The sequence below is a fragment of the Schistocerca piceifrons genome, chromosome 2 (genome assembly GCF_021461385.2).
Source record: "Schistocerca piceifrons isolate TAMUIC-IGC-003096 chromosome 2, iqSchPice1.1, whole genome shotgun sequence".
Classification (NCBI taxonomy): domain Eukaryota; kingdom Metazoa; phylum Arthropoda; class Insecta; order Orthoptera; family Acrididae; genus Schistocerca; species Schistocerca piceifrons.
Genome location: NC_060139.1, coordinates 1046430205 through 1046456518, shown reverse-complemented (window position 1 = coordinate 1046456518; position 26314 = coordinate 1046430205). Strand labels below are relative to the sequence as shown.

At 42.3% G+C, this 26314-nt stretch overlaps 1 protein-coding gene across 2 annotated transcripts in view; it reads right to left on the bottom strand.

Annotated features, from left to right (window-relative positions):
• LOC124774718 (trichohyalin) overlaps positions 1-26314 on the bottom strand; it is a 402178-nt gene that overhangs the window by 246142 nt on the left and 129722 nt on the right. For both annotated transcript variants that reach the window (XM_047249503.1, XM_047249504.1), the window contains exon 3: positions 9577-9693. In XM_047249503.1, the coding sequence (XP_047105459.1) occupies positions 9577-9693 (117 nt within the window). The remainder of the gene's footprint in view (positions 1-9576; positions 9694-26314) is intronic.

The following is a 26314-nucleotide window of genomic DNA, read 5'->3' as shown; positions in this document are numbered from 1 at the left end:
TCCAGGCAAATGCCGGGATGGTTCCTCTGGAAGGGCACGGCCGACTTCCTTCCCTCATCCGATGAGACCGATGACCACGCTGTCTGGTCTCCTTCCCCAGACAACCAACCAACCAACCAGAATGTAGCGCCTAGAACCGTTCGGCCACCCCGGCCGGCAATAGTCCAACAGATACATACAACAGCAACCCACTAAATCGATTGTTTTTATTTGGTTGCTACCACTGGCTGGTTTCGCGCAAAAGATAGAATGAATAATCCAACAAATGTGAAAAACCATAACCGAATAAGGCGACTGTTTTCGAATAACCGACTGAATCGATTGTTTTCATTCGGTTGTTCTCATCACTAAACACTGGTCGCAACCCCCGCTTTGACAAACCGTAGTATATTCTCGACTAATGTTTGTATCAGCATGATAGTACAACCAGTCACAAAGCAGCACCTGCTAGGCACTGGTTTGTGGACAATAACATTCCTGTAATGGACTGGCCAGCTCACATTCGTGTCCCAAACCCAATGGACCACCTTTGGAATGTGTTAATGCCGCCTTCGCTCGAGACATCCCTAACATCACTACCTTCTCTGATTCGGCTCTTGAGGAAGACTGGGCTGCTTTCCTCTACAGGCAGATACCTCACTGAAACTGTCCCCAGCAGAATTCGATCCGCCATGAAGGGTGGAAACACTCCATATTAATACCCAATAATAGGTGTCCGGATACTTTTGATCAGATAGTGCACAATGAATTAAATACCGAGGAATAGTTTACCGCAGACTCCTGCAGATCGTTTACGTTGCGCAAGAGATACACGTCTGTGAGAAATTAGAGCGGTCTCCAAAGTGCATCTGGCAAGCGCGCAGCTAGTGGGCACGCTTTTGCACGAGCGTCTTGCGCAATATGTCGTCACTACAGGTGCAACCCCGCCAGTCAACAGCAGAACGACGAACGCATTAGCTTGTGACATTCCTAATGGCATCGTCAATAGCAGTACTTTCGCTTAACGTTCTGTGACCTCCTTTACTACTTTCGGCTGGATTCACAGCTGCAAATTACTGCACCACAATGCTCATCACTGAAATTTTACCACCATGAAAGTGACCTGCAACAAACGTCAAACTGGCGTGAAGTGCTCCAAATGCTTCGATATGCAAACGATTAGCAATTCAGTGCGAACGTGCAAAGTAGGTAGTAGTGCCTTCTTTCTACATATAATGAAAGATTTCACAGCATGTTTCTCATTCAGAATGCGCATACGAATGTTGGTTGATTGTGAGGAGATCGTGTTAGGTAATAAGGAGACATGTTTACCAGCTACCTGTCAGAATTTGACAGCAGCAAGACCGTGGCCTGTTGACATTGTTATTCATTGATAATAATGCTGCTCTGATGGTTTGAGATATTACGACTCTTAACACCGCGAGTGCGCCTACTGGTCGACATTTATGATATATGCCAGGCTTGGTCAGAAATGAAAGCGACACCAGTGGGAGCTTCAGATGGCCAAGCGTTCAGATAGTAAAACAGTTTTTTTTTTTGGCGTGGGTCAGGTGAGGCACGCGACATTAAGGTTATCGTTTTCCAGGCAGTAATTGGCGCAGCGCGAAGATTATAGGTAGGTAATCCGAGAGCCATGGAGTCGAGTACATATGCGGTTACTTTTTTATATATCCAATATTTATGTTACACTGCAAATAAACCAAGACATTGCTCAATATACAGGATGTTTTCGTAAGAGCGTGCAAAAATGTAACTGGACATCGAGAATGCTCCAATGAACAATTTGAGGTAAGGAATCTGGAGTCGGAGAGGACAGCTTAACTGTTTAGTCTACCGCATTTTACAGCATTATTGTTTTGCAGCTTATTTAAAACTAACATGCGTACAAGTTTACGTGTACTTTGCTGTTTATTTACATGTACATTCTTTATTTCATGCAAGGAAACGAGGAGGACGAGCCTGATTACTAGGAAATATTTCCTGATCGTTGGATTTGAAGGCGAGGTCCTATTCTATGGCCTGCGATATCGCCTGATCTGAATCACCTTCATTATTCCCTATGGTAGGGTGTCCATTTCATTTTCATTGAAAAAGGGGACATTTAAAATAAATTAGAGAAAAACCTGGGACAATGAAGAAAAAAAAACGGGACATAAATATTGTATAGACTAATTTAATACACATACAAGTTTACCTGTAAAACGTGCACTCAGATGACCCCAAATAACTTTTTACAAGTATGCTGCCACACTATCACCGTACTTTTCACTTTTATGTACTTTATCAAGAAGTGCACATTCATTTGAAATTGTATCATAAAAGTCAGTACACGATACACCATTAAAGTGTGTTTTGACAGCGAGCAAGGCCCTCACTGTTCCAACTTTCATTCTGGTTTTTTCATCTGACCACAAAGAGTTCACTAACGAAAATACACGTTCCACAGCAGCATTTGACCCAGGAATTGCCAGACAAAACTCCACCAAATGAACCATGTTTTTCATGTTAATGTTTTTACTTTTGAAATAAGCAAATATTTTACACCACGTTGCACTAACACTTTCTTTGTCTCCCTCTTCACTTTTTATGAAGTTCTGTGCACATGAAAATTCATCAAACAGTTCGTCTTCATCAACAGGAAAATTTGGTACAATACTTTTAACAAAAACACAACAGTCCTGAATATCCTTTACTGTAGCTCCTCCTTTTCAGTATTAACCCAGTCAAATGCTTTAAAAGGCGTGAGAAATGGTAAAAACCAATCTTTAATATACTCAATGCAAGAGTCACAGAAGATGTCAGCAGAAATATGAAATTGTTCTACAGTAACTTCACTCTCTTCTTCCAGCTTCCTTAGAGTCTCGTGTACAAAGGATGTGGGAAATCTTTCAGATATTCTAAATTGCAATTTGCCCAATTATTTGATTATTTCTTGATAAACTTCCACTACTGTGATTTCTTGTTTCTCAATACATTTAATTGTTGTGGAGAAAGGTTTTAGCTGGCTAGCAAGAAAATGTAAAAGAACAATAGACACAAGGTTATCAAAGAATTGTTTGAGGTTAACAGGACACTTATCAAGGGAAATGAAATATGATTTCAAAGCAGGAAATATCTACAGTTCTTTCCAATGCTGGTAGCAGAGATAGCCACCTTGTCTTGCTGTGCCCAAGTACAGTTTTGTATACAATTTCAGTAAACTTACAGAATTACTTCAGAGATTCAACCCTTACTGTACATATGTGGAAATGCTAGTAGATTTTGTTTACAATTAATTGGCAGTCGATGGGTAGGCAATCTGGCCAGTTTGTAAGGAATTGTTCACCACATGTGCTGGACAGCCAACACCTACTATATTATTCACTGTAATCTGTTGCAGTTTATAGAACAAATTGTTTTTTTTTTTCCTTTCCTCTGCTTGCCACCAAAATTGGTGTTAGTGTTGTCTGCAGAAACTACAATCACCATTCCCTCAAGATCATATTTCTTTAAAACCTCCAGCACATAATTCTGAAGTAAATCTGAAGTTTCTCCAGCTAAATTAAGCAATTCGAGCACTTTCACTGTGATGCCATTTTCAGGGTGAAAATACCTGATAAGGAGAGGAACCAACTTCAAATCCAGATGATTCGATGTATCAATTTTTACAGAAATGAATCGAGCACTTTTCAGTTCATTTAAAACCTGCTGAGCTGCATACGGTGCAATAACATTTGAAATGATTGCATTACATTTTGTGTGTCCACATGTGAATTTAGGATTGAAAAGTTTTTTAACAAGTGCTGTTGTACAGTCCATTGACTTAAAGCTACGGTTATGCATTGCACTGTGGTATGCAAACGCAGCTTCTTGCGCTGCCAACTGCCTATCCATTTCTGCTACTGATTTTAAGTTTACATAGCAGTCACTCACGCATTTGTTTGCTCTTTTCGTTTGATCACTCATGCGATGTTTCTTAGTCTTAATGTGATTCACAATGTCAGACCTTACACCATGATCAATAGCAAATTTTGATCTGCACAACGTACATTCTAGTTTCTCCACTACCAGTGATAAAAGGAAACTTGCTTTTTATATTGCTGTTAAAATTACACTTTCGTTTTGGCATAATGAAACAGTGATTGCACAGTGCAAAACATTAACAGTGAGGTGATGAAAGCCAGAGAGCAAGTATTAGTGGTGTAGAGTATCTCTGGACCGAAAGGACGGATTCATTGGATCGATTTAGAAGAGAAGAATCTTCGTTGTTATTCGTAACCTAAAGTGCGTTTAAAATTACTTGCGATTGTTGACAGTTCGGTACATGTTTGGGGTATGCTGAAAGTCATCACACGCTTCCTAGCGTAAATAATTGAGCAAGTCAAACAACCAGTAGCGTAAAATACTCTAACCAAGTGGAATCAGAAAAAAACGGGAGATTTGAGCGTTCCCATAAAAACTTTTGGGACAGCGGGACATTTTGGTAAAAAACGGGACTGTCCCGGGAAAAACGGGACGAATGGACACGCTACCCTATGGTGATATCTAAAGTCACTTGTGTATGAGACCCCAGTGGATGCGAAGATGGAATTAGTTGCCAGATTGTAGCTGCCTATGTTGTGATTCGAAACACACCAGGGATATTTGTCAGGGTGCGCCAGACTCTTGCTCGCCGATACCATGCTTGCGTTGAGGTTGATGGCCGTCAGTTTCAACATATTTTGTAAGATACACTACAAATGGTACGTTCATTGTGTCAGAGATGGTATTAACGGTTAACTGTCTTTCTTTTCTTTCTTTTGCTACTGCCTTTATCCCGCATCGTGCGCAGGGTCGGCAGGGTTAAGTACGGATTTGGCATGGTTATTTGTAAGGGGTGGCCGGATGCCCTTTCTGCCGCCACCCCATACCCCCCGTGATGGAATTAGTGTACCCCAGCTGTCTGCGTCTAGTGTAAATCGTGATATAGTGTCAATGCGTTTCAAATGTCTGCGAGTCGTGTAACTGAGGCGGGACGTGGGGACCAGCCCGGTAATCACCTAGTAGGATGTGGATAACCGCCTAAAAACCACACCCAGGCTGGCCGGCGCACCAGCCGTCGTCGTTAATCCGCCGGGCGGATTCGATCCGGGGCCGGTATCAACAGTTAACTGTAACTAATGTAAATAAAAAAGTACACAGTACGGTGAATTTATTTCTATTATCTTGTTAAGCTGGCTTCTCCGACTCGAAGTTCCCTACTTCAAATTGTTCAGTGGAGAATCCTCTATGTCCTGTTACATTTTTGCAAGCTCTTGCGGAAACAACCTGTATTGTATTTATTAATATTTTCATAAGAGGCATAGAAAGGAAAGCCAAAGGAAAATTTGAGATTGCAAATAAATTTCCATGAAAGGATCGTATTTACAGCGTCCAAGAGGGTCTCCACTTGTTTCAAAAAGCTGTTGTAATTAAAGCACACAGGACTCCGTTAGATTCATTTTTACCTCGGAGAAGACTGCGTCAAACTACATTCCATTCCACTCGTACATCACCAGCTGTACTTGCCAATACCTGGCGAAATTTTGCGTTTTGCGAGGTTTGCTAAGCAACTGCGTCATGAAGAAGAATCTTTTATGGATGTAAACCAAGTTTGTTTATCTATAGAAACTTAAAAACAGCCGTGTAATTGTACACATGCGGCGTTAATAACGTGAGCAACAGACCGATAAAATTATTGCTTCCCCTGTTTCTATGACGAATATCACCCCAGCACGTGTAAGTCTTCAACTGTAAAATAACAGACGTATCTAATTTTATATACGATGTACTCGTGTACGCATTACAATCCCTTCATGGAAATTGGATAGAACTTGACACGATATTCATCAGGGGGACATCTAACGACTATCAATAAGTGGCAAGCCGAATAACTGCTTGCATAAGAGCCATAGGTGGATTAGCGCATTACTGACGTGCCCAAATTGTGAAACTCTTTCTCTTGAATAAAGCATCCATTTTTCTGAAATTGTAGTTATTTATTTGTCTGGACATTTACATCACATATTCCGATTTCCGCCCCATTCGGATAATTCTTTCGTGGTCCTTCGGTTTTCTGTCTTAAGAGTGTATTTCACGAGCCTTCTGAAATTGTAGTTGTTTATTTGTCTGAACATTTACATCACATATTCCGATTTCCGCCCCATTCGGATAATTCTTTCGTGGTCCTTCGGTTTCCTGTCTTAAGAGTGTATTTCACGAGCCTTAAGATAGACAAGACAAATTGCATCATCCGCCCCACACATTGTCTGTCTCTCTTTATTCTTTCACACACAAACACACACACACACACACACACACACACACACACACAACCACACACAGACCCCACACATGTAGACATGGGCACAAATTAGGGTGTTAAAACATAGCATTAGCATACACGCACACACATCAGTGTAAACCCTCGGCGATCAGAAAGCGCTGACATCAAATCATTATCTAGCAGATTATTTTCAGTGCGTTGGATTTTCACCCAGTGCCCTGAAGGAATGCTTCCACACCGTTATTTTAATTACATCCAATCTGTACACGTGAGATAAAACAGTGGTATTTAACATAATTAAATATTTACATAAGACAGTATGAAATAAAAAAAACATTTATAACACATGAGTAGCATTTGCTATTATTAGCAAAAGCATGTGCGTGAATCATCTTAATGACAAACACTTCCAGGTGCAAGAAATGGAAGACAATGCCACAACAAATCACAGATTGAACACGAACACAAGTCATGAGAAAAAAAGGAATGAACACAGAACCGTTATAGATGGGCAGCAGTTCTCTCTCTGAGCACGTACACATCTTCTAGCAGCACGGGATGGTCATTACAAATTTATGTAGACATGCTTACTCTGAACTGGTAAAAGAAATGGTACTTCAGCTGTATTATGATTATGTACATTTGGGCATTATATGGCCTCGTTCATAAATAGCGAAGTACTTCTGTAGAACAATTGCAGCATTTTTTTGAAAATTTGTATAGTAGTGGAATCTTCACTAAGCAAATTGTGGGATAGGGCGGCTATTATTATATTGTTATTTAATAACTGAGTGCTGCCTGGCTATTAATAGATTCTCACTGTATCTTGTACGCGTACGGATCATTGTCGCCCAAATTTTGCGAATTTGTGGACATAAAACCAGAGGCCACATGTCCCTGCCAGAAAAGCACGATGCGGTTACAACACTAAGAGACTGGTATGCCCGCTTTGGGAACCTTCTCACTGATGATAGAAAGCGCATACTGAACATTGGTACGCTGTAATTTAAAGTCAGTGCAAGCGATAGTGTAGGTACGTGCCAGACGACAATTACGGTACATTCCATTCCCTCAGACGTCATAACTATGGGACTGGAGGAGGACGGAGGGTATCTGTCAGCCGCTTACATCAAAACATTTGTTTCAGCAGCATATTAATCCATCGACGTGTGGATTGGAGAAATCAACATCGAACCCTGCAGTCATGTTACGGTGGCAAGCTAAAAAGCCCCTCCTATACTGTCGTGTACTTCAGTCCGAAGACTGATTTCATGCAGCTGTCCATGCTAGTCTATCCTGTGCAAGCCTCTTCATCTCCAACTTAGAAGATGGTCACTCTATTCATCCGTCGGTCTCCCTCTACTATTTTTATCCCGCACACTTCCCTCCAATACTGAATTCATGAGTCGTTGATATTTCGGATTGTGTCGATCAATGGAGACCTCACTGTACTCAAACAATGCCATAAATTCCATTTTTCCCTAATCACTGCATTTCTTCTTCATTAGTTACTGGTTCTACGCAGCTAATGTTTAACATTCTTCTTTAGCACCACGTTTCAAAACATTCTATTCCCTACTTGTTTGAATTGTTTACAGTTCACATTTCACTCCAGTACGAGGCTACACTCACGACAAATATCATCAGAAAATATTTCCAACCATTTAAATTTAAATTCGATGTTAAATTTCTCTTTTTCAGAAATGCTTTTCTTGCTGTTGCCGTTCTGCATTTTTTATCCGATCTGCTTCCCCATCGTTACTTAGTTTGCTGCCCAAACAGCAAATCACATGAACCGCTTCTAGTGTCTCATTTCATTACCTTAGCACCACATAATTTAATTCGACTTCATTCCGTTAGACTTGTTTTAGTTTTGTTGATATTCATCTAACAATTTATTTTCAAGACGCTATCCATTCCATCCAACTGCTCTTCCTAGTCGTTTGCCGTCTCTCAAAGGTTCAAAACGTCAACGGCAAACCTTAGAGTCTTTAATCCTTCCTCTTGAACTTTAATTTCCTTTCTAAACTATTCCTTGGTTTTCTTTACCATTTGCTCAATGTACCGCTTGAATAACACCGCGGGTAGGCTACAACCCTGTCTTATTCCCTTTTCAATCTGGTTTCTGGACTACAAGATGTAAATCACCTTTCGCTCCCTGTATTTTATCCCTGTTACCCTCGAAATTTCGTACAGTATGGTCCACTGGCCATGGTTTACTTTTGTTCATGTTCAGCTTGTAATCTTTTTTCATACACTACCCACTCCGTTTATCTACTCTTCTACATACTTTGCTGCCCCTGACAGAATTACAATGCCACTAGCATTCCTCAAGTTTTAATTTCTTCACCCTGCACCTTGAGCCCCTTCTTAGTTTTTCCTTGGTTTGCTTCACAGATTTATGTCTACAGACTGATTAACGTCAGCGATAGGTTGTAGTCATGTCTCTCTCCTTTCGTAAGTACTGTTTCCCTTTCATGTCCTTAGACTCTTATCTGGTTTCTGTATAAGTTGTGGGTAACCTTCAGATCCTTGTATTTTATCCCTGATACCTTCAGGATACAAGTGCAATAACCATAGGTTTGTTTATTTAACCAATACTCTCTCCGTCGGTGCCGACCAACTACCGTGTAATCCTCAACCGATAGGCGTCACTGGATGGGGATATTGAGGGGATACGTGGTCAGCTCCCCCGGCCGTTGTCAGTTTTCGTGTCCAGAGCCGTGACACCTCAACCAAGTAGCTCGTCAATTGGCCAACAGCGCTCGACAGACCCTGACGATCATCCATCCAAGTGTAACCCCAGTCTGACCACTGAGGCAAGGCCATTGGCAACCTATACTATCTGATCAAAAATAATATTAAAAAAAAACAAAAAAAAAACACGATACGGATGATTTGGAGAATAAGGGCCAAATAAGCGAGGTTCCACTGTATCGGTGTGATGTCTGCTCAGGGTGATTAAGTTCCTGACTGGTGTGTTCATGCGCCTAACGCATGGTAGTGCACTCTCAGCTACAGAACCACCACCAATCCGCGTGCTGCCCAGACAGAAAGTAACTGCTCTGAACGTGCAGGAAGGTGCCACTGTTACTGGACTGTAGTGAGCGCTGGTGTATTAGGAGGGTCGGTTACTCGTCGGCGACGCTGGGTCGTCGCGACGGCGGGTGCAGGACGGGATGCGGCGGGGTGGCAACGTCTACCTGTATGCGAGAGGCGAGGAGGTTCTGACTAGTCTACTGATGGCGTTCGGAGAGAGGGGCGCGTCGATCAACGCCTCGGCGGACACTGACCGTGAAGGCGACGAGCTGGTGGCCCAGCTGCTCAGACTCGGCGACGACGACGTCGCCTCGTCGCGGCGCAGCGAGTCCGACTGCTCCCGACCGCGACCGCCGTGCTCCTTGTAGTCTCTGCAACACAAACGAGAGGACACACCTCACCAAGCGCCCCAGCCAACTACACAACACTACATCTACATCTAACTTTTTTTCAACTTTATTGGCTCTCGGAACGTGTCCATACAGCATCTCAGCATTGGAAACGTTACACTACAGTTTCTCTTGACAATTCCGAGTATACATTAGTTTAAGTTGTATCTCTGTGAGAAATTACAAAGGCTTAATAAAAGACAGATTTTACATTCAAAGTATGCTCAAACGGGCAAACAAGACAAAAAATTACCATACACTGAAGAGCCATAGAAACTGGGACACCTGCCTAATATCGTGTAAGGCCCCCGTGAGCACGCAGAAGTGTTTCAACACGACGTGGCATGGACTCGACTAATGTCTGAAGCAATGCTGGATCCTGACAGCATCAATCCTGCAGGGCTGTCCATAAAACCGTAAGAATGCGAGGGGGTGGAGATGTCTTCTGAACAGCACGTTGCAAGGCATTCCAGATATGCTCAATATTGTTCATATCTGGGACGTTTGGTGGTCAGCGGAAGTGTTTAATTTCAGGAGAATCCTCGAGCCACTCTGTAGCAATTCTGGAGTGTGATGTGTCGCATTGTCCTGCTGGAATTGCCCAATGGACATGAATGTATTCAGATGATCAGACGGGATGCTTACGCATGTGCCACCTGTCAGAGTCGTATCTAGACGAATCAGGGGTCGCATATCACTCCAACTGCATACGCCCCACACCATTACACAGCCTCCACCAGCTTGAACAGTCCCCTACTGACGTGCAGCGTCCATGGATTCATGAGGTTGTCTCAACAACCGTACACATCCATACGCTCGATACAGTTTGAAACGAGACTCTTTCGAACAGGCAACATTTTTCCAGTCATCAACAGTCCGATGTCGGTGTTGGCGGGCCCAGGCGAGACGTAAAGCTTTGTGTCGCGCAGTCATTAGGGCTACACGAGTGAGCCTTCGGCTCCAAAAGCCCATATCGATTATGTTCCGTTGAATGGTTCGCACGGTGACACTTTTTGATGGCCCAACACTGAAATCCGCAGCAATTTGCGGAAGGGTTGCACTTCTGACACACTGAACGATTATCTTAAGTTGTCGTTGGTCCCGTTCTTGCAGGATCTTTTTCCGGCCGCGGCGATGTCGGAGATATGATGTTTTACCCGATTCCTGATATTCAAGGTACACTCGTGAAATGGTCGTACGGGAAAATCCCCACTTCATCGCTACATCGGAGATGATTTGTCCTATCGCTCGTGCGCCGACTATAACACCACGTTCAAACTCACTTAAATCTTAATAACCTGCTGTTGTAGGGGCAGTAACCGATCTAACAACTGCGCCAGACATTTGTTGTCTTATAAAGGCGCTGCCGACCGCAGCGCCGTATTCTGCCTGTTTACATATCTTTGTATTTGAATACGCATTCCTATACCAGTTTCTTTGGCGCTTCAGTGTAGGATACAGATAGGTAACACAATGAGAAATGATCAGTCGCAATTGGTGAACGTTTTGGATACTCCCAATCAATCCATATCAGTGTCTATGTAACTAAAATAGGAATAAAACGTTCTGTAAGAATTGTTTCAAATCCTGCAGATAGAAAATTGAATATTTGTGCAGGTCTGTGAGTGCCATCTAGAGAGAACGTAAGTGAATCATATTAGATGGTTCCGGATTTCCGCTGGGAGCGACTGACTGGTTTGTCTTCATGGAATGTCTTTGGTGGTATGGATGAGGCGTGCGACGCCAGCGAGAGAGGCAGTGCGTGTGGGCAAGCATGTCAAACCCTCCCCCCGCGCGCAGGAACGGTTTGCGAGCTTAATGGGAATTTGTGATGGTAACTGTGGTGTCACCGCCAGACACCACACTTGCTAGGTGGTAGCCTTTAAATCGGCCGCGGTCCGTTAGTATACGTCGGACCCGCGTGTCGCCACTATCAGTGATTGCAGACCCAGCGCCGCCACACGGCAGGTCTAGAGACACTTCCTAGCACTCGCCCAGTTGTACAGCCGACTTTGCTAGCGATGGTTCACTAACAAAATACGCTCTCATTTGCCGAGACGATAGTTAGCATAGCCTTCAGCTACGTCATTTGCTACGACCTAGCAAGGCGCCATTACCAGTTTCTATTGATGCTGTAAAACATGTACCGTCAAGAGTGATGTTCACCATTTATGGATTAAAGTTAAGTGTTCCACAGCTACGTCCTTTTTTGCTAGTCTAATTTCCTTGACCTGTTCCAGACCTCACGCCAGCCTGCGTGAGCTAAAAAGCGTGCCTTTCGGCTTCCTCTCATACAGGGTTGGCTCTCTTGCCAATCCACAACAGTAAGCTCCTATGGGACCAAATTGCTGAGATCATCGGTCCCTAGGCTTACACACTACTTAATCTAACTGAAAACTAACTTACGCTAAGGACAACACACGCACCCATGCCCGAGGGAGGACTCGAACCTCCGACGGGGGAACGAGCGTAACGGCTAGCGAGTGGACGGCATTGGCGAGGCTGCTGGGAGCGCGGGTGTGTGAAGGAAGCCACATGCACATATTTTCGCTGGTTCGGAGGAAGAAAACGGCACGCCATGTAGCCATGTTGTGTAGAAAGATAGTACGTCGCTTTTGGAACTTTTGAAACTTTTGGGCACTGAAAACGAGAGGACTCGTTTCGGTTTCATCCGATGAAGTGATCTTGTTCTCGAACCTCGTAGAACTGTGTTGTGATGCTGATCTTCTAAGAGGGGGAGACATATGGACACCGGTAACAATTAAGTTGATTTGGTTTGGTGGAAATAAGGCACGAACTGCAACCTGCTGTATTGGTCGTGAAGGACTTGTTCTTCTGGTAGTCAGGACTGAGAAGTGTAGTACGAGTAGTATAAAGACCGGACCGGTCCGAGGGGTGGGTAGATGTTGAGTAACTTTAAGTAAGGTTAGTCTGTACATGGTACTTTGCCAAAAGGTTGTCTTTTCTGTTATTGTAACGTCTCACTGTGTACGGTTATATAGTACACTGGAATTTTTCTTGTTTGAGGACTGTGTATATCGGCACACTGTAGTGATTCCCAGAAATAGTGGAGAGCTCTCAGGTTATTATGTTGGTAACTGTTCTTGGTAAACTGAATTTTATAAACTGAATTTCCTTTGGTTAACTAACTGTAAATGATCGTATGAGAAATTAAGCTGATCATTTTCTGCGTGAGCTTTGGTTAAATTATGTTATCGAATACTCTCGTAAATGCTTTTGGTAGCCTGATTTATCTTGTGGAAATTTGATAGCAAGTGTCCTCTGGAATTGTTAGTTTATAGATTATTGTGAAAGTGTCTTCTAGTATTATCTGAGTTTTTTCGTTTCAACATAAAGGATTGAAATGCAACTTGTTCGGTGGAGGTTGTGAGGTTGTTCAACTATTGATTGTTGAAATCTTAAATAAAGCAAGGGACTAACACTTGTCTTTTGCAAAATAAATGAAATGCTAGGGCACGCTGTTAACTGTTCAGTCAATGTGTAAAAAGGGTTGTTGGGCTACTGAAAATTAATAAATTTTTGTGATCAGGAGTGTTCGACTTTCAGTGTACAACTAGGCCGCTCCACTTCCCCACTAAATCCATGTCTCCCTTTCAATGACAACCGTATGCAAGAACCAGAGTCCGCAGCTCGTGGTCGTGCGGTAGCGTTCTCGCTTCCCACGCCCGGGTTCCCCGGTTCGATTCCCGGCGGGGTCAGAGATTTTCTCTGCCTCGTGATGACTGGGTGTTGTGTGATGTCCTTAGGTTAGTTAGGTTTAATTAGTTCTAGGGGAGAATTTTAGAACATGTTTTTTGCTAGCGTATCATGTCGTTTCTGGAAACCCAGAATCTACTCTGTAGGAATCAACATGGATTCCGGAAACAGCGATCGTGTGAGACCCAACTCGCTTTATTTGCTCATGAGACGCAGAAAATATTAGAAACAGGCTCCCAGTTAGATGCCATTTTCCTTGACTTCCGGAGGGCGTTCGATACAGTTCCGCACTGTCGCCTGATAAACAAAGTAAGAGCCTACGGAATATCAGACCAGCTGTGTGGCTGGATTGAAGAGTTTTTAGCAAACAGAACACAGCATGTTGTTCTCAATGGAGAGACGTCTACAGACGTTAAAGTAACCTCTGGCGTGCCACAGGGGAGTGTTATGGGACCATTGCTTTTCACAATACATATAAATGACCTAGTAGATAGTGTCGGAAGTTCCATGCGGCTTTTCGCGGATGATGCTGTAGTATACAGAGAAGTTGCAGCATTAGAAAACTGCAGCGAAATGCAGGAAGATTTGCAGCGGATGGGCACTTGGTGTAGGGAGTGGTAACTGACCCTTAACTTAGACAAATGTAAAGTATTGCGAATACATAGAAAGAAGAATCCTTTATTGTATGATTATACGATAGCGGTGCAAACACTGGTAGCAGTTACTTCTGTAAAATATCGGGGAGTATGCGTACGGAACGATTTGAAGTGGAATGATCATATAAAATTAATTTTTGGTAAGGCGGGTGCCAGGTTGAGATTCACTGGGAGAGTCCTTAAAAATGTAGTCCATCAACAAAGGAGGTGGCTTACAGAACACTCGTTCGACCCTATACTTGAGTATTGCTCATCAGTGTGGGATCAGCACCATGTCGGGTTGACAGAGGAGATAGAGAAGATCCAAAGAAGAGCGGTGCGTTTCGTCACAGGGTTATTTGGTAAGCGTGATAGCGTTACGGAGATGTTTAGCAAACTCAAGTGACAGATTCTGCAAGCGAGGCGCTCTGCATCGCGGTGTAGCTTGCTGTCCAGGTTTCGAGAGGGTGCGTTTCTGGATGAGTTATCGAATATATTGCTTCTAGCGCGCACGGAGGCCTTCCGGCAGTCGTTCGTCCCGCGAACCATACGCGATTGGAACAGGAAAGGGAGGTAATAACAGTGGCACGTAAAGTGCCCTCCGCCACACACCGTTGGGTGGCTTGCGGAGTATAAATGTTGTTGTAGATGTAGGGGAATTAGCGTCACGGTGTCTGCAATGCTAGAGCGGTAATCCCTGTTGCGTGCTCTAAATATGTGCATACTGATGCCCCATTACCCTCGTTTGTGATTTAAATCCCGCAGATTCTTCTCTACAATACTGCATCAACACTCTCTATAGGTACTGGACTAGTTATCATTATTTATTTTGTATTTTGTGTGTTTTCACGTACTTTTGACTTGGTCCACCACTAGCCTTCGGATCACCTGTGTTGTCGAAATTTATGGAGTGGCAAGTTCCCACCTTTTGTGTAATAAGACTGCCTCGCATTTCTTATTGTTATCAATATCCAGTTTTATCTGAGTTGTGAGAGTGTTCGAGATCGGTAGTCTCCCCCAGAGTCCTTCAATAATGAATTTTAAAAGGCAGTCGAAATCTCTGCTAGAGGGAAGCAGCCTGATACCACCACTGCCCACAAAGCATAAGACTGTGAGGTAAGGCCATTTTAATCTGATGGCAGGGAAAACGGTAGCAGGCAGAACACATTGCTTTCACTATTCTTAAGACGCCAAAGATATACAATATCGCTGATTCCTCCGGTCTTTCTCCTGTTCCACTCCCAAATGGTGTTGGCTCGAATATCTCAAATTTTCCCTTCATGGACTTTTCCCCGAGATTGCGTAGAAGGAAGCAGTGTATTTGTTGATACTTCTAGGAACGTACGCTCTCGGAATACATCAGGCTGCTTCCCGCTAGCAGAGATTTCGATTGCCTTTTTAAAATTAACAAGTAACCACTTGGATACAGGATAATAGCAATTAAGCACGGCAATTCCTAGCATTAACTCGTCAGATGGGCAGATTCAAAACACATTTGATGAAGAAATGGAAAAAGCAACCAGTGCATTACATGGACGATTTAGCTACCAAATTCATGACCCCCAATACAAGGGAATTATTGCAAGATGAATTTACTTTGGCTGAACATCTGAAGGTGCCTTAACCGTTCAACAAACAAAATAAGGTTGCTGAAAAGTAATTTTACTCGTACTATCATTTCGTGTCGAGATATTCTGATCTCTCTCTCAAAGAAAGCCTGAATCTATGAGTCTCCCAAGAGCTATAGGTTTCAACAGGCCCCAAGTGAGCTAAACACTGATGAACTGAGCTGAAATAGTAACAATAAGTTCCCATGCTTATATGTTACTTTATTATTCAATAAGTACAAGTGCAGAGTGGATTTAACAACCGATATTGTTAAAGAAAGTACAATGGCCGATACTGCAAGACACTTCTACAAGCCTTGTAATTGTAGTTCTTTTACTTACGATATAAGTAAGTAGTATACATAAAAATCATTTCACTGTGCAATTCATGCACGTCTTCGGGTAAGAGAATAGTATCTTAATATTTCGATTAATCACTACAGAGACAAGGTTAAGTCAAAAAACTCAAGCCGGCTGATACCGCAGGACTCTCCCCTAGTATTAGAAGGTTATGCCAGTACGACCAGTAATTCGACTAATAACAGACGTTCAGAATCAATAGCTGCTCAAAAGAGTACTGAAAAACAAGTTTTCGGATAAGCAAAGGATCAACCAAAGCAAAACAAGTCCGATCATGCGTTGCCAAAATGAAATTCTATGAAACAAAAGAGGATAAAAATTTCAAATAAAGAACGTGTGTCACGTCGAGGTGATGTATTGGTCCGCTAACAACCTGTTCGGCAATGTTACCTAAAAATAAAATTTTCTTGTACTGCTACCGCATCTTCTCGGAGCAGTCAAGCCTCAGGAAGTATACTGGTCTGCAAAACTTACAGACGAAAGAAACTCTCCCCTCATATTACCACCGCCAAGTAACATAGCTACGTGAAACTCAAACCATACATAGAAAGAACTGCTACTATATGGTACAGAAGGTTACTAACAGAAATACACTATGAGAGGAAGAGAAATATCACTTTTACTCAAAGACAATAATTACACTGAAGACACCCGATTTATGGTGGTCCGCTGGACATTACAAAATGCGGGACACCGTTCTTAACCCGTAACTCACGAGGTGAGTTTTCTGTAAGGTTTACTACGAGTTGGGGTCTCTGAGACCCGTGTATTTAAACCGAGATTGACGCAAATCATTTGACAATTTAAATTTAAATTATATAACATTAATTTTTACAATTATTTAAGTGTTGTTTAAATACTCCTTGTTGGTTTTATTGCACTAAATAAATCGTGCAGTAATTTACTTTGTATCACACAAATTGCATACTGTTGCGTCATTTTTAAAAAAAATAATACACGTAAAAGAACTGTCAGAGAACTGATTTTTACAAAATTGTAATGTCTCTGTAGCAAGTAAACTTTTACATAAAAATAAATTCCAGGGTTTAAACTTACACATAAAAATTGCTTTCATTTCGTAAAAAAGACAGCAGAATTGTCATTCAATTCTGTGATGTATATTTTTCTTTGCCAGTATTCAGATGACACTTGATTTTAACTAACACTTTAAGTATTTTATTGGAGAAGTTCTTCCTCTGAATGATCCTCCATTGGCAAAACTGTGATCATTCTCTACTGCAAAATCGTCGTCTTTTTCATTTACTTTTTTCAGCTATATCACTGACATCTTCCTCCATCCACCGACTAACCATTTATCAAACTTACGTTCGTTAAAACTAACAAGTTCCTGTGAATACATTTTGTACTCTGCTAAAGAAAACAGGTACATAATTCACGAGGCCCAGTCTAGGAGACCTCAACACATGTCAGTAACATGTGTCAGCAACGAACAAAGACGGTGACAATGTAACCAACAACAAAACATTTTAGAGTGGGCAATTTAAGTAAGGTAGGGGGAGTATAGTAGTATTCCGGCAGAACTGACCTTGGAGAGCGAGTTCGCAAATTTTTGCGCGGTCTGAGGGACCACACTTCGTGTGTTAAGGTAAGGAGTATTTTTGGTAGAGCGTCTGACAACTGTCGGATGGTCGTTGGTGCATGTAGACGTGCCGCAATATGGCTCCCCAACGCATCCCACACGTACTTAATGGGATTTAAGTCGGAGGAACGAGCAGACCAGTCCATTCGCCGAATATTCTCTCGTTTCGTCAGCTCCTCCACCTTCGGAGTTTGATGCGGTCGCGCATTGCTATCCATAAAAAGGAAGTCAGGGCCTAATGCACCCCTGAAAAGACGCACATGGGGCAGGAATACACGCTGGCGGTGAGTGTGCCGTATTCAAAGATGTGGAGGTCGGTACGCCCCGGCAACATAATGCCTCCCCAACCCATAACATCTGCACTAGCAAAACGATCAAGTTCGACAATGTACGTGAGTGCATTACGTGTTCCCACCCTTCGCCATATGACTGTGAAATTGAGCCATATGTATCACATATAGTTGAATATTTGATGAAAATTCCCGCAATAGACCAGAAATTGCTTCATTATTCACTTCACAACAATAAATGAAATAATTGACAATCCAACTCTATGGTAATTATGTAATGGCTACTAAACTGCTGTATGGCCTACACATTATTATTATTATTATTATTATTACTATTAGTGATTAGATACAAAGAATTGGAAGACTGAAGTCTTTTAATTTCTGCCAGTTCAGAAGGAAGTCCAGCAATCAAGTAACTTACAAACAGAAAGTATAATGCACGCATTCCAACTTGGTTGATTTTAAATATGGGTACAGGGTGTGGGTGAAGCAAGCGTCGCTAGGGAGAGGAATGGTGCAAAGCAAGCAAGTTTTGTAACCAAGTCTGCTCTCATTGTGCGTATTAGCTTTCTTTTCTGAAAAGCAGTTGTTGGTATCATCACGATGCACTAAAAATTGCTTCATAATTCTATAAAAAAAGTTTCTTAAAAATAAGCAATACCAATTGTGTCGTTAATACATTAACCCATAATTTAAAAAAAAAGCCTAGCAAAACAAAATATTATTTACCTTTCGTCATTTTAAAAATGAATACGTCCAAAGAAAACTGCTTTTCTTTCTAAAGGACAGTTATCGCTAATGTTGATGACTGGGGAGGGCTAGAGGTGGGGCGTGGGGAGGCAGGTACCAGCTAAACATCTGGTTGCACTCAGGAGTATTGGTTTGGAACTACATCAGTTCAAGTCTCCTCTTTTCTGTTTAGCGATTTCACTTGATTTTCTACCCCACAGTCACTTATTTTGGTACCTATCATTTTGACAGATTATGCTACCATTTAAAGGATGAATCTCAGAACGATCTTCTTCGGTGAAACAATTTCGGCAAAAAGTAATTTAGTATTTCGGTCTTCTCTTGTCACCTTCCCATTCTTACGCTTGTAAGGTAAACCTTATTTGCAGATAAGAGCGCATTTCATTTAATTTCTAGTTTTGCTATTTCGCAAAGGCGAAGTGAATATTTCTGCGCTGTAGCACGTACGGAGTAAGAAGCGAGCTGGCTAGCAGAGGCTGTTGGTCATCTGACGCTTTAAGAGGGCTGAGGTGCCGATGCAGAAACCGCTCGTGAAGTCAACAAAGAGATACGGAGGGAAAGTACATGTGTTGTGGCGCGAATCGATTAATTGTTATTCATAAATATTTTCTAACAAAAGTTGCCTTTTGCCACTCAGACGCTAGGAGGAGTCTACGGGTTATAAATACTACCTTTCAGTGAGTTTACAATTCCCAGGAAACGTTGATATTAATAAATAAATGAATAACTTTTGCATAACCTAAGATGCACCATCTTATACGAACTATGCGCCATAGTTGGCAGTCGATGTTAGGATGCCTTTCGATCTAGTCATGCGGTAAACCATGCTCTCGTAGTGTTAATAGTTCGCTTATAATGGGTGTAAATAAGTTCATTTTACAGTGTTTGTTAAATAACTGCACCATAATGGCATCCCGTGTAAAAATTTATTTGCACAAAAAAGCTTCTTCCCGCTTCATTCCGTAAAACATTGACAACAGAATTGCACTTCCAGAATCTGACGGCACTGCTACAGCTCTGCAAGGAGACAAAAACTACGACTGTATCTCCACACAGCAAGTAGGAAGAATTCCGAAGCGGCAGCCCATTAAGTCAGTTCTAGGACGGACTGGCTTAATTATTGCAAAATTCACATGGAAATGGGTGGCCAGTTACACTGTAGACCCTTATACCACCATCTACGGACTCGACAGTTAAACTAAGACATTTGTGGAGGTTTAGTATGAAAGAGGGGGTTCTTGCACACCATTGGGTTTACTGAATGTCTGGACAGATGGCTCTGATTCAAAACTAAAACATGGTCGGAATATGTGAATGGGATTTGAAGAAACCTTATTAAGGGCTTTAGCAAGAGGTATAGTGCGCACAAAATAACTTGGCTCGTAGCAGTATAGATGGCATACTAGGGGAGGGGATTGACATGAGGTTTTATTAGACCAAAAAAAAAACCAAACTAAGTTACAAAATGTCCGATAGACGGCGCTGGACAGCAAAACGTCAGTGACTGCGCATGACAATCGTGTATAAAAGGAGCTGTAATGAGAGAGAGAATCAGATGCGCCAGCAGTCGCAGCATGTTGACTTTACCTGAAAAGGCGCTTTTAGTGAAGCTGTATTATCAGAATGGGGAATGTGCTAGTTCAGCGTTACGATCCTATCGCCATAGGAAGGGGATTCGAACGGGTAAACGTCCGTTGACAAATGCAGCTGTAGAGAGAATTATTTCAAAGTTCGACGCCACGGGTTGTTAAGACGATAGACCCCGTAGTGGCCGACCGAGCACAAGGCGTAATGCTGATGAGACAGTTCAGGAAGAAGTGGAGACAGTAGCGGGTTCGTCTATGCACGGGGGAAGTCAGCGCTCGTCGCACTGGCATTCCATACACTACTGTTTGGTTGGCACTTAGGCGTACCCTCCGATGCTGTCCATACAAAATCCATCGGCATCATGAACTGTTACCTGGCGAATTAGTGAAGCGGAGGGAATTTACGGTGTGGGCGTTTCAGGAGATGGCGGAAGATGACGATTGGTTGAGTAACGTGTTGTGGACCGACGAAGCTCATTTCACGCTCCGAGGGTCTGTCAACGCCCACAACTGCAGAATTTGAGCTACCGAAAATCCTAGAACTGTCGTGGAAACTCCATTGCACGACGAGAAAGTCACGGTATGGGTTGGATTTACCACATCTACCGTTATAGGGCCTTTTTTCTTCGAGGAAATGCATGATTCTGGTTTTGTAACTGCTACCGTGACGGGTGAGAGGTACGCCGATATGTTACAGAATTGCATCATCCTCAGCTTAGCTGATAAACACCTGCTGGAACGTACGATGTTTATGCAAGATGGCGCTCCACCCCATATTGCTAGACGCGTGAAAGATCTCTTGCGCGCGTCGTTTGATGATGATCGTGTGATCAGCCGCCACTTTCGTCATGCTTGGCCTGCCAGGTAACCAGACCTCAGTCCGTGCGATTATTGGCTTTGGGGTTACCTGAAGTCGCAAGTGTATCGTGATCGATCGACATCTCTAGGGATGCTGAAAGACAACATCCGACGCCAATGCCTCACCATAACTCCGGACATGATTTACAGTGCTATTCACAACATTATTCCTCGACTACAGATATTGTTGAGGAATGATGGTGGACATATCGAGCATTTCCTGTAAAGAACATCATCTTTGCTTTGTCTTGCTTTGTTATGCTAATTATTGCTATTCTGATCAGATGAAGCACCATCTGTCGGACATTTTTTGAACTTTTGTCCTTTTTTTTGTTCTAATAAAACCCCCTGTAATTCCAAGCATGTGTGTCAATTTGTACCTCTCTGTCTACATTATTCCGTGATTTATTCAGTTTTCAAATTTATACTGACTTTTTGATCACCCGGTATATATATATATATATATATATATATATATATATATATATATATATATATATATATATATATACGAGGGCCGTTCAGAAAGTAACCTCCGGTTGATTTAAAAAAATACACCAAGTTAAATAAAAATATTTTAATATATACGTCTTACAACTACATCTTTGCACTATTTTTCTACATAGTCTCCATAGCGATTGAGGCACTTATCGTATCTCTTCACCAGCTTTGAAATTCCTTCTGCATAAAAATCACCCGCTTGTGCCTGGAGCCAGCCTGTGACCGCATCTTTGAGCTCTTCATCGTCATCAAACCGCTGTGACCCGAGCCATTTCTTCAAATGCATGAAGAGGTGATAATCACTTGGCGCCAGGTCTGGGCTGTAAGGTGTATGGTTGATAACGTCCCACTTGAAGGACTCAAGAAGGGCCGTTGTTCTGCGAGCAGAGTGAGGACGGGCGTTATCGTGCAAAAAAACGATACCGGAAGTCAGCATACCACGGCGTTTGTTCTGTATAGCCCGTCGTAACTTTTTTATTGTTTCACAGTACACGTCTTGATTAATGGTCGTACCACGTTCCATGAATTCAACCAACAACACCCCTTTGGCATCCTAAAACACCGTTGCCATCAGTTTTCTGGCAGAAAAATCTTGCGAGGCTTTTCTTGGTTTGGTAGGCGAATTTGAATGTGCCCACATCTTTGATTGTTCTTTTGTCTCAGGGTTCACGTACTTAATCCAGGTTTCGTCACCGGTCACGATTCTGTTTAACAATGGTTCTCCTTCGTCCTCATAACGTGACAGAAAGTCTAATGCAGAGGCCATTCTTTGAGTTTTGTGGTGGTCGGTAAGAATTTTGGGCACCCATCGTGCACAGAACTTACGGTAACCCAATCTTGCTCTCACTATCTCGTACAAGAGAGTCTTAGAAATCTGTGGAAAACCAGTAGACAACTCCGACATTGAGAAACGTCGATTTTCACGAACTTTTGCATCAACTGTCTGAACGAGTTCGTCAGTCACCAATGATGGTCTACCACTCCTCTCTTCATCATGAACGTTTTCTCGTCCACTTTTAAATAAACGTACCCATTCACGGACAACTCCTTCACTCGTAATTCTTGGTCCGTACACGGCACAAAGCTCACGATGAATAGCTGCTGCAGAATATCCTTTGGCTGTAAAAAACCTTATGACAGCACGCACTTCACATTTGGCGGGGTTTTCTATTGCAGCACACATTTCAAACTGCCACAAAAACTAAACTAGCGCCGGTACGACGTTCACTCGACCACGGCTTGATGCCAACTGACCTGTTGAGTGCGTGAACGCACAGATGGCGTCGCTACTCCCCCCACAACCCGCACTGTGACCAATCGGAGGTTACTTTCTGAACCGCCCTCGTATATATATACAGCCACAGAATTAAAATGTTTTGGATATATATATATATATATATATATATATATATATATATATTTTTATATATATATATATATATACTGACTTTTTGATCACCCGATATATATATATTACACATTTTTACCTCAGGGACAGTGGTTAAATATTTTTTTCTTGTTTCCTACTTCTTTTTCTCTTCCCAAAACATCCAAAACATTTTAATTCTGTGGCTGTGTTCCTGCTTTGTCCATATTTTGCCGATTTTCTTCCTTTCTGTAAGGTCAAATTTCGTGTTCATAATCTCGTTTCTGAATTCGTGTGTCTCATTTATCATTTCACTACTGATGCCTGCTAGTTTGAGGTCTTCTTCTATTTCTTGAAACCATTTTTTTATTGAACTGTTGACTACATCAAAAATAGTTTTTGTGAGTCTGTTGTTCATTCTATGTTATGTGTCCAAAGACTTAGTCGGCGTTTTCTGATCATGTGCGTGAGCCTATCTCTGCGTTCATATAATTCTTTGGTTGGTTTGTTTACTCATATACTATATCCGTTGACCTCAGAAGTTAAGTCCCATAGTGCTCAGAGCCATTTGAACAATTTTGAACTATATCCGTGTGCTGTTCCAAAAATTTCTCTGAGGATTTTACGTTCTATTTTTTCTGTCCTTGTGCTGCCTGATGCTCCCATTGTGGTCGTTTCTGATGGGTGGCGTGCTTCTGATAGTACAACTTTATTGTAGTACGTGAGTTTGGCCTGACTTGAAATATTTATTTTATTTTAATGCGTCCATGTCAGTTTGTATGCTTTCTGAAGTTATTTTGTTGTTTCTATGTTGGGTGCTTTTTTCTGATCCTCCTATTTGTACGTATTCCCCGAGATATTTGAATTTTTCCAGTGAGTTAACCTCTCCGTAGTTTGTGTACATAACTTGGTTGTTGTGGTTCTTTCTTTCCACGTATTTCGTTTTCTCATATGATATTTGTAGACCTGTTTTGGCAGAGGCTTCATGTAAGTATTCCAATGTTTCATGTGCTACTTGTACATTCTTGCTGAGTATTGCCATGTCAACTCAAATGCCAGGCATTTTATGATGGTCTTGTTGGCACACGTTCTTCCGAACTGAATTCCTTTTACTTTTTCTTCTCATTGTTTGATAATTTTGTCCATGTTAAATAAAAGTGGTGAGAGACCATCTCCTTGTATGACCTCTGTATGTATCTCGAATGGGTCTGAGATTTCCCCATAATTTTTATTTTTGATGTGGTGTCCTAGTTTTTCTGTCTATTCCATATTGTTCTAGAGTGTCAAAGAGAATCTGCCTGTCTATGAAGTCGTAGGGCTTCTTGAAGTCCACTAATGTGACTACAGTGTTGTTCGTCTGTCTGACTTTCAGGAGCGTTCGCAGGTTCCAGTCTGTTCAATACATGATCTTCCTTTTCTTCAGCCTGCTTGGAATTCACCTAAGGTGTATATATATTTAACTTCGGAGGTTGCATCTGTTAATGTCTGCGGAGGATAATTGATCTTGTTTTCCTGACAATCACGAATTCCTCTAAAGTGTGGAACAATGTTTGCCTATCTGTTGAATTATAAGGCTTTTTAAAGTCGACAAAAGTTACCACAGTATTACTACGCCTTCTCATTCGGGAGATCGTCTTTAGGTTCCATATCTATTCAATGCAGGATCGACCTCTGCGAAACCCTGACTGATACTCTCATATTAATTGGTCCGCCTGTTCTAGCCGACTTAACAGGGCTCTTTCGAATTTTGTATACAGCAGGGAGTTTTCGGTTTTCGTTCCTTTTTTGTGGAGAGGATGAATTAATGCACATTTCAACTATGCAGGTGTTTGTTCAGTTTCCAAAATGTTGTATTCACTGCTAACCGACCAGTCACACCACTGGAATATAATAATCGTCATGCCCAACGCTTGCGTATATAGTGATAGTGTCGTGAGTCATCGGTTATACTTGCGAGTTCGTGTGCTCGCCCTCCATTCTACGCTGGTACAGTTCATCTGTATCCGACAACAGACTCAAGTGTTGAGTTTTCAGTTAAATGGGCAGCGGCAAGTCGTATCTCCGATCACGCGGACGAGTTAGACGATGACGTCGTAGCACTCGCTGGCGAATTTAAACCGAATATATAGAGAGAGAGCTCGTTTCGAATCTCTAGTGTCATTCGGAGCTCAAGAGAAATCTGAGTGGGAGGGGAGTGGGGAAAGACGGGGGGGGGGGGGGGGTGATCAGCGCCGCGACGCTGGCGCCTGGAGGGGAGGGTGGCCGCGTTATTTCCGGCGAAGCACGCGTGACCAGCGTCACGGACACAGCCGGAGGCCTCGTTCTCACCACGGACAGCTAATTCACCGCCCTTCAGCGGCCCTCGTGCATACTACACGTCGCCTTCTACTTCGCCTCCCAGCTTTTTTACGCGGAACATGCTGAACGTGATTTCTTCTTTCGTCTCATAATACAGGTCTACTCAAAACGAATATAGCGGATAAAGACTAAAAAATGTATCGCAGTGGCAATACACAAAAATCTGCAAACAGATCTGAACAATATAGGACTCTCAGTTTGGTAACAAAAGCCTCCAAGATTTTGACCTCTAAGATACTAAGGCGGATACAATTCGGGATATTCGGCTTTAGAAGAGGTGTAGGCACACGAGAAGCAATACTCGGCTCACGATTAATTCCTGAGAAAAGACTGTCGACAGGGTAGACTGGCGACAGTTTTCTAAGATGCTATAACAGATTGGCAAAAAAGTATGAGGATAGAAGAGTAATGCAGAGATCGTAAAGAGAAGAGGTGGATGTGGTAAGGTGTGGAGAACATCAAGAAGAAACTTTTATCACGCAGGGTGCACGACAGAGCTGCTCACTCTCTCCTCTCTTGGTCAACGAATACTTTCAGAGGGGAATAAATGAAATTAGGGTGAAACTACGAGCTATAGGAGGAATTAAAACTCATACCAAGAAATTATATTTGCTGAGATTTTCTGGTGATATCGCAGAGTCAGCTGAAGATGCAGAGCAATTGGAAGCGACGCTGGCCCAGATGGAAACCACCCTCAGCTCTTCCTGTAATACGAAAATTAATAAAGCTACAACAAAAATCTTAGTGCGATATTGTAGTGCCTATGTTGCTCAGAATTACGGTGGAGTTTACATGTATTTCATAACACGCATGAATGCATGCATGTCAATAGGAACAGGTACTGCAGCGACTACAGCCGTTATGAAATACATGAAATGTATTCACGGTCGCTAATATGGACAACAGCTGTATAACAGAATGACGACAATGAAAATTTGTGCCGGATCGGGGCTCGAACCAGGTTTCTCCACTTCT